We start from the raw sequence: 9,870 nt of genomic DNA on the forward strand, positions 1-9,870 counted from the left end.
GGCTCCAACACTATAGCTCACGGCCCTCAGGGACTCCCATCTGCTGGGCCGTGTCCCCCAAAGCCTCACCCCATGGAGCAAATGAAAAGGCCTGGAAACACCCACCTTCTCTCCCTCCACTGGTGAAACTGGACCACTTAGAACCAACTGTGCTCAGAGCCCACTGTTGAGACCCCATGGCACTGCTCCCCCTTCCTGCAGCCTCTCTCCTCCCCTGTGTCTCTTCCCTCTGACTGAACCTCAAAAAGCTCTGAGTTGGGTCCCCAGATGAGCCCCCAGCTGTGTTTGGGCATCAGTGTCTATGTAAATCTGTAGACACAAATCTTGGGCGGCTGACCTGGGGCAGGCCAGGTGGAAGGGGCTGCAGGGTTTGGCTGCACACCCAGTCCCCCACTGTCTCCGGGAGCCCTGCTCAGCGCCCCCTGTCCCCCCTTCACCCCAGACTTGCTTTACAGAGTCACCTGTTAGCCTCAGGTGAAAGCCAGCCCCCTGAATAAGGCTCTTGCTTTTTTATATTTCCCTACCAGGTGCTAAGACGGAAACAAGCAAATCCCCCACAAAGCCCGAGCCAACCCAGCCAGAGGAGGTGGTGGTCAATGGGAGGGAGGATGAGCAGACCGCGGAGGAGACCCTCAGCAAGGGCTTGAGCCAGATGACCACCAACGCCGACACTGACATCGACACGTCCAAGGACAAAACCGAGTCGGTCACCAGCGGCCCCATGTCCCCAGAGGGCTCGCCTTCCAAGTCTCCCTCGAAGAAGAAAAAGAAATTCCGAACCCCATCCTTCCTGAAAAAGAGCAAAAAGAAGGAGAAAGTGGAGTCCTGATGGGTGGTCCCCACTGGCTCCCATCTGTATCCTCTCTCTCTTCCCCTTCCCCCCTCCCATCTCTGTCCCTGGAAACACAGGGCCAAGGAGGGGTAAAATCAGACCCCCAGATTACCCTCTGAGGGGGAATTTAGCGATCACCTGGCCAACCCCTCATTTTACAACGGCCCTGGAGAAACTGGGTAGCAGGCCCAAGGCCACACAGCTGGTTAGTGGAGCCTGCACTGGAATTCAGTCTCCTGAGTCCCAGTCCAGGGCTCTTCCCAATACACAACACTGCCTAGTTGTAGGCCGCCTTTGGGAGGATGCTGCCCATTCATCTGAGCCCAGAGCACGGAGGCCAGAAATGGGCACACGCTCACAGGCTCAGGCTGAGTCAGAGTGGGGGAGGCTTCCCCGGAGCAAGACTCCTTCTGAGAATCCCAGCTCCAGGCAGGGGAGAGAGAGCCCCATGTTCAGAAAAGTCTGCTCTTTTCCATTTAGGGTCCTGCCCCGCTATTCCAAGTCACCATACAAACTGATCCCTACTACAGAAGTTACTCTTTGTCCCCAAGGGCTGATGGCTTAGCTTGTTCTTCCCCACCCACCGCCCCTGAGCTTTTATATGGAGCCTCTTGAATGACAGATGGAAGTCTTGGAAGGGCTGGCAGGCAAAAGGGAAGGGCGAGTCAGACCAAGGGCCGGTGGTGGCTTCATTGATGTAAGAGGCCAGGAGCGTAGGCACATAACCCATTCCAAGTGTGCATCTCAGGCCCTTCAGAACAAGAAGGAAATTTACCGCTAAACAAAGTTGAAATTGGGGGAAGATCAAAACAGCTCGAGGAGGCTAGACCTTTCCAGCTTTGCATGACCCCGAGCCCTGGGGCTCCTGCCCTTCCATCAGGTGTCACCGGCCCGCCCCTCAAACCCAGAACCATTTGCTTTCAGAGAGAACTAGTGTCCTCTTGTTGCTGGCTACTTTGGGGTTTTGGCTCTGGCTCTGGGACCTGCAGTGGAGGATCAGAGACGGACCCTTGGACCAGCTAGCAGAGACATACCCCTGTCCCTGGCTGCCCCTCCCGGGGCCTGGTGGTAGCCGCAGCTTTGGTTTGATGTGCCACTGCTACCTTCCCTTATCACTCCCCAGGCCCTGACGGGCAAGCACCGTCGGCTCCTAAAACATAGACAATCCATCCCCTTTAAAGCACAGTGTCGTCAAAAGAATATTCCCCCCGCCCTTTGTGCTGAGTATTGTAAAAGTATTTTTGAAAGCTCTTAATCATAGTTTTCTTTTTTGTACCATTTGCTCTACCTGTGCAGGCTCAACAGTCACTGTATCTCTTAACACACACCCCACCACCACCACCACCAACCCCGTCAGGGGGCACAACTGTTCCCATTTGATGGGGAGGAAACTGGGGCCTCAGAAAGCATCACCGCTTGCCTGGCATGGCTAACTCAAGCCAGAGCACGGATTTGACTCCAGAGCCTGTGATCTTAAAGCTCATCCCGAAGGTTGTTCCCTTTCCCAGGGCTGGTCGTCTCTGCGTCATGTCAGCGGTTTAGGAGGGGGACACGCCCTGTGCTCGCTCTCCTCCGTGCACGCCACATTCCTGGTTAAGCGGGTGTGGCGGGCCCAGGACTAGAACCATCACCCATTGTTGGGCTCTTTCTTAGAAAGAAAGGAAACTGACATATGATGAGGGCAAACTCAGTTCTCTCTTTCTCTCTCACACACATCCCCAACGGTGGCCCCAAGCCCCCCCTTCTTTCTCCGCCCCACTCCCTGATGGGACAGCCCCAGGGCCAGTCCTCCCCAAACCTGCGCGGCGGTGGGGGAAATGCCTTTAAAAGCCAACCCTTGATGCCTTCTCTGAAATCCAGGTTTCGTCTGCATCCTCTCATCCTCAGTGTGTGTCAAGCATCCCTTAAGGGTCAGCTGTATGCTGACGTGAATCCAATCGTGACTAGACTAGCGGGTGGTGTCATGGAAGTGTGGCATGGACACAGTCCGTGATGCAGCTGTTTGTGTTTAAGTCTGTTGTAGACAGGAATGACAGTGATTGACTGTTGTCAACAGATGACTTCCTCCTGCAGGTGAGATGGCCGGGACCTTGCTGGAGTATCACCCTTGGGGTTTATGCCACAGGGCCCATCTTACAGTCCTCCACTTGTCCACTGTGCAGGCTCTCAAAAAGCAGCCATTAAGTTTGGGTCATGGGCCAGGGGCTGGCGAAAATGTCCCACAAAATGTGATGGCTGTTACAAGTTTCCAAACAAGAGGAAGCCAGGCTGTTTCGCGATGAGGGAAGAGCGTGTGCTCAGGCAGGGACACGTGAAATGCCATGACGTGGTCCACAGAGCAGGTCAGTGTTGCCCGAGTGTGGGGGTGAGGCAGGGCGGCGGTTGGTGTCGAAGGCTGGCAGGGCTGGCAGAGCAGCCGGCCTTTATTGCGTGGAGGGTTTGGGGCTGCCGAGGGCTTGGATTCGGGGCAGACCCAACCAAACCGGCCCTTTTAGAAAAGGCTCCTGGGTGACTGGAGAAAGAACTAGAAGGGGCTGAGCTGGAGGCATGGGCCCCACACACCGAGGCCTTTCTGAAGCAGCAGTCAGAAGACATCTTAGACGAACGGCCGGCCTGCTGTGACTGGGTACTTGATAGCAAGTGGTGTCCAGCACAGACACGGAATTTGTCTCCTTAAAATTCTTTGGATGAAGCATCTGAAGATGAGATCTTGGCACAGTGATGGGAGTATTCAGAGTTCGTGTGTCGTACACTGCGTCTGGTTCTGTTTTATCTCGATGTAGGATTGTTGAGCGGGTCTGTTAACTTGTGCATGTGTATGAAGGGGGCGTTGTGCCTCGGCCCGGGCTTGAGGACACCCGCCAAGCCCAGGGCTGTTGAAGGCGATAACAATCCCAACAAAACCACAGGCTGTTAGGACGAGGGGAGGGGTCCCTTTCTTTGGCTCCAGATAGAAGGGGGCTGCAAGCTTTGGCCAGTGTCGGTCTGGAGCAGAGGGCTGGAGGGGAGCTTGGACTCAGTGGGCAGTGGGTTCATTTCTAGAAAAGCCATTGTGCTTGGATATGCAACGGGACCGGGCCAGGAACACGGAACCACTCCGCTCCAAAGCTGCACTCTGGCAGGCTGAGCTGGGCAGTAAGGAGCCAGGTCTCCAAGTCTGTCCCCTGAGGAGACGGGCAGAGGCGGAGGTGGTTGTAGAGAGAGAAGCCTGGCTCTAATCATTCTCTCTCGGACCTGGTGCTGTACCCAGCAGTGGTGTGAGGGAAGCATCCACACCACGGGACTTTTCCCCAATCTGAAATAGGCGTTGCCAGGAGACAACCTGGCAGCCAGTGAGGGCTCTGTAAGTACCCTCCTGTCTGCCGACAGCCAGGTGATGCCCTCGGGTACACCTAGTGCTTATGATGCGACCCTTACCCTGCCTACCCACAAATTACTTGGGGAAATTTGGATGAGGCGCCAGATTCCTTCCACACAGCCCTTTAAATCATTGCCCTAATGCCACGAAGTTAGATCTCGGCTTGGAAGCTCTCCCCCTGATGCCGTGCCATTCATTCCTAGAGCGAGGCCAGACCTTGACCCAGCACTGCTGTGAGAGACGGGCCACACTGCAGGCGGGGCCGAGCTGTTCTACAAAGCCACGGCCTTGTCCGCAGTGGATTTAAAAGAGCCACCCACCCATCAGCCCACTTCCCCTCCGAGACCCTGAAAGATGGACATCGAGTGTGGGTGCGCAGGGCTAGGCAGCCACGCAGATGTCCCCAGCCTGTACGGCGGGCATTTGCACAAGTGTGAATTCGGTGGCCTCGACGGGTCAGCAGAAGTGCGTGAGTTGGTGCAGTCGTCGTAGGTTCCGTGAGCAAACAGGAAACGCGCTCGCTTCCCCTCAGCACCCTAGCGCCAGGGCAGTCAGATGCAGGGTCCGAGGAGACTCAGAGGTCCCGGGAGAATCTGTTCTCTCCCGATTCCAGCCCCCGTGGGATGTCATGTCTCCACTGGGCGGGACCATTTAACGCTTTACACAGAGTGAGGGCAGGGGAGGCCTCCAGCCAGGCACACTTGGCCCCATCTAGCTTCTCACATTGGGTAGCACACATGGGGACCTGCCGCTGGAGGAGGAGTGCCCCCCACTGTGGACACAGGAGAGGGTCTTGGAACCACTCCTGGGGTGGTCAGTGCCCCGGGGTTCCTATCCTCACCCACTGCGTCCCAAGCAACAGCAGGAGGCCCACTGGCGGGGTCAGCCCCTTATTTCTGAATGAATGTCTAGCTGGGGAGTCAACGCCAACCCTTGATGACCCCCTGGGGTGCGAGCAGAGGGAACAAGATCACCAGGCTTTCTTCCGAGGCACCCCTGCATGGGCTCCAACCTCCAACCTCTGGTGCACAGCTGAGCGCGTTCAACATTCACACCGCCCAGGGCCTGTCTCTGTCTAAATCCTGTTAGGAAAGAGTTGCAGGGGGTTCCGGGGGTGGTGGGAAAATATCTGTAGAGAAATTGGAAATCATTCTCCCACCAGCAAATCATCCTGTATGGCTTTCAGAAGCCTGAAGGCCAGCCCTTCCCGTAAAGAAAGAAAATTCAGAACAGATCCAGGAGGCCACGGTTGGCCCAAGGACAGAGGGGCCACACTTAGCAGCCCATCCAAGCCCCTTTTAAGACACACCTCTTTGGGGAAACCCGACCCCGTCTTTCGACTCCACCGCATGTCTTCGTGGTCTTTCTCTGTGTGGTTGTTCGGTCGGTGTGCATCGCCTCACTTTGAAACCGTGCGCTGCCTCGTCTAGTCCCAGCGTCTCCCAGGAGAAGGCTGGGCTGCGGTTGCCTGACGGGCCTAGGCGGATGGTTCTGGTGAGACGGCTTGTGTCTGACGGTCGTCACAAGGGAATCCTACTTCCCGTCTGCACTTATCCATTGTGTTCAGCCTTGCCGCGTGTCGCGAGGTCGCACAGAGGGCTCCATGTACAAACGCCCCGCCCCTGCCATGCCAGCGCCCCGGACCGTGCTTCATCCCCACACAGCTCTGCCTCCCCACGCTGACCCTCTCTGAGCCACTGGCGTGCCGAGTTGACGATGGCTAGTCACTTGGGCTTTGATTTTGCAATTTTATACACACACACATATATTTATGGTTTGGTTTTGTATCGTTTTCAGTTTGAATCTCTGAGCACCAAAGCTGCCCTGTGATTTTTCGAGAGAACTCTCCAAAGCCTCTTCCTGAGCCCCTGCGCTGCTGTGATGTCTGTGTAGCCGGGGAGGGGACCTGCCGGGGGGGTTTCTGTATGTACGTGCTGTGGCCTCTTCCGCAGGCATTGCCCTAGTAAACCTAACGTGCTGAGCTTCCCAGTGTGCGACCTGTCTGTCAACCTCCCTTTCCTACCCACGCCCAGACGCAGCGGATGCCAGGAACCTTAAACCACACAAAAACGCTTACCCACGAACATGTGTGCAATTAAACTCTGACCGGGAACCCCAAACCAAGCCCAAGGCCATTGAGTCTGTTCCGAGTCAGCAACCCTACAGGACTGAGTACAATTGCACCTTGAGGCTTCTGAACCAGACACCTTCCTCAGCTTCCAACCAGGGAGTAGCTGGTGGATTTGAACCGCTGACTTTGGGGTTAGCAGCCCAATGCCTCTCACCCAATGCTATCCCACCAAGGTTGCTTCCTGAATGGGAAAGGAGGAAGGCATCGTAGATTGGAAAACAGACTCCTGGAGGAAGATGGAGTCAGAGGGGTTGGGGTGGAGACTTGTGCCCACAGGGAAGCAGCAAGAGCAGATTTGCCAGCGGGCACGGGAAGGGTGAGTTGGGCGAGAAGCAGATGCTCAGGAGAGCTAAGCCCCCGACCCCAGAGAGTAAGGGATGTGGACACGACATTAGGGGAGAGAGTAAGGGAGAGAACAGAGGAAAGAACCCGTCCTGTCCTTTCCCGCTCCCCTTCCCTCAGGTAAGAAGCCCAGTGTTGATGGATGGACACAGTGGCGGCAGCAAAGGGGTGCCAACATGAGCAATTTTGAGGATGGTGTATTTTGTTCTGTTGTTGCTACGAGTCAGAAACCAGCTCTACGGTGCCCAGCAACAAATAAAGAGAAGTTAGGCTGTGGGTAGAGGATGCTTCAGCATTCAGACCCTGACAAGGACCAGAGAAGAATTGCATGGCTCCAGCTAAGGCGGGGCTCTCTTAATAAGTACAAAAAAAGGAAGCCAGGCAAGTCCTTATGAATCCCACCCCTGCCACATAGACTGTGCGGTCTCTATTCTGACAGCATGTAACCATCACGAGCAGACGTCTCCCCCTGCTCTGCAGGCTTGTGGCTAGGGACCCACACATCTGAACCAGCTTTAATCTGGAGAGTGAGACTCAGGACTGGGAAATACACAGGATGAAAGGAGTTACCATTTAATCAAAACCAGATGCATCTACAGCTAAGATCAGTTTCTCCTTGTTAGGATGACAATGTAACTATGTAAGGAGTACTTGATGAGTTCAGATGAAGGGTAATTTTCAAATGATAATTTTGAGCACCCAGGAGATAAGACATGACAAATTTCTCATTATGAAGAGCAAGGCTTTAATATACATATTTTCATTGTGAGAGGGTTCCTGGTCTGATTACACGTAAATCAAACCATGTGAACTTAACCCATGTGTTACATGTGAACTTGAAGATGATTTAGCTTCTAAATCACAAAAGGCTATTTAGCTTCTAAATCACAAAAGAGGAAAATAGCAGAATGAAGTGATGAATAGAGGCCCAGTCAATGTGGAATAACAGAGACCAGATCAAATATTTGAAAGATTGGTTTTCAAGACACTTGACATCTGTCTGTGAAGGACCGTGATACCAGAGAATGGACAATAAACAAGAGGATCCAAGTGTAGTGACGAGAATTTCTAGGCAGTGAGGTGGCCTCCGACAGAGCCTGGCAGACTCACAGTGAACGAGCTAGAGCCAGACGGGGGGGACACCCTGGTGGCTAGTTTTCAGGATGGGCTGCTAGAAAGGAGAGCCCCTGGAGTCCCCCTGAGTATTCAGCTGGATTCCAATCAGCACACATATGTAGGAAACTCACTCAAAACTTTGAAAAGAACCACCCATGGATTAGAAATGTGTCCAGTGCTGACATGGGGTCTGGAGAAGGCCCAGGTCCCACACGACTGACTGGACAATTCTGGGATTCATGAAGCATTGGGGTACAGCACACAGACAGACCGTCTAGCTTGCCTCAATAGTGGGGAACTAGTTAGTCCTAGATGAAATCCTGCTCTGGTCCTGTTTAGTAAATCTTGAAAGACTTGAAAGGGTCCAACTTTTTCTCAAGAATGTAATTGCATTCCATAGCAAAGGTCAAGATTATTTACAGGAATACAAAACTATCTAGCATCCAACAAGGTAAAATCCACAGTATTTGACATCAAATCCAAAGCTACCAGGCCTATAAAGAGGCAGGGTGATATGGCCAATAATAAGGAGAAACATCAACCAGCTAAAACATATCTAGAATGGACTCAGATGTTAGACTTGGCAGGCAAGGACATTAAAACAGCTGCCATTCTGCATGCTCAAAAAGTTAGTCATGGCAGGTCTGAAAAAGACACAAATAAAATGTAGCTGAAAACAATGTGTGAGATGACGAGATGGTGCTGCATCAGCAGCAGGTTAGACATCACTGGGGAAAAGATTCGTGAACTTGATCTAGCAATAGAAAGTATCCAAAATGAAACAATCATTTTTAAAAAATGAACAGAGCATTAATGAGCTGTTGGACAACTTCAAACAACATAATATATGTGGACTTCCTGAAGGAGAAGGGACGGCAGAAGAACTATTTGAAAATGTAATGTTCAACATTTTCTAAAATTTGGTGACAATTACAAATCATTGAATCCACATGCAATGAACCCTAAGCACAAGAAACACGAAGTAAACTACATGAATGCATATCAAAAGCAAATTGCTCAAAACTAGTGATAAAGGGGGAAAAATCTTAAAAGTAACCAGAGGAAAAAAGACATATATAGACAAAGATCAGGATAGCACCTAGCTTCTTGTGAGAATTGTAAAGTTGAAAACCTATCAGCATATTAAGGGTAATTCACAGTATTAGCAAACTAAGAAGGAAAAATCCCATTGCCTCAATTAAAAAATAAACAAATCATATGATAGCAACATCCACAAAAGATCACAGATTCCAGCACATATTCCCAATAAAAACCTGTGACAAAGAATAAATATCAGCCAGCGTCTTCAGTTTAATGAAGTGCATTGACAAAAACCCTGGAGCTAACATCATACTCAGTAGAGGAACACTTGACCCCTAAGAACGGGCAGAAATCCACTCTCACCAGTGTTGCTCACCAGTTGACTGCAGGTTCCGGCGAGTGCAAAGCGAGATCGGGAAAATGATCTCGATCCTCTACTGCAGTGGTTCTCAGCCTGTGGGTCGTGACCCCTTTGAGGGCCAAATGACCCTTTCACAGGGGTCGCCGGATTCATCACATAGCAAAATGACAGGGATGAAGTAGCAACGAAAATAATGTTATGGTTGGGGGTCCCCACCACCTGAGGAGCTGTATGAAAGGTCACGGCATGAGGAAGGTGGAGACCTGCTGCCCTAACGTCTTAAGTGGGGAGAAGGATCGACAGGAGCACAAGGCTGATTCTTACGAGGTGAAGATCAGATAATGTCCACTCCAACCACTACCTGTCTGACACCAGCGGTCCCTCCCACAGCCAGCCCTCTCTATTTCCCTGTTGGGCCTGATCTTTCACTGCCATGGTCACAGATGTCACCGGCCACACTCATGGTTATGGGCCTGGTCTTGGACTAGGTTCTCCAGAGAACCAAAGCCTGCAAAGCTATTATATGCATATATATAAACTCTCGATATACAGCTATAGATGATACAGCTTGTGTTAGTCTGGGTTGACTAGAGAAATCCAGAGGCACTCATAAGTGTGTAAAAGAGAGTTTTATATCCAAGAATAATTGTATATTAAGGAAACAGCCCGGCCCAGTCCAGATTCAAGTC

General features: G+C 52.0%; 1 protein-coding gene across 2 annotated transcripts in view; it reads left to right on the top strand.

The window, feature by feature from the left end:
* Window positions 1-6,182, top strand: part of ADD2 (adducin 2) — a 63,450-nt gene extending 57,268 nt beyond the window's left edge. The window contains exon 15 of one of the 2 annotated variants that reach the window (XM_045294157.1): window positions 528-6,182. In XM_045294157.1, the coding sequence (XP_045150092.1) occupies window positions 528-829 (302 nt within the window). In that variant the 3' untranslated portion in view covers window positions 830-6,182. The remainder of the gene's footprint in view (window positions 1-527) is intronic. The other variant, XM_045294158.1, reaches the window with a different exon arrangement.
* Window positions 6,183-9,870: the final 3,688 nt, after the last annotated feature.

The sequence above is a fragment of the Echinops telfairi genome, unplaced genomic scaffold (assembly GCF_000313985.2).
Source record: "Echinops telfairi isolate 266 unplaced genomic scaffold, ASM31398v2 ScPeMD7_2573;HRSCAF=3158, whole genome shotgun sequence".
Classification (NCBI taxonomy): domain Eukaryota; kingdom Metazoa; phylum Chordata; class Mammalia; order Afrosoricida; family Tenrecidae; genus Echinops; species Echinops telfairi.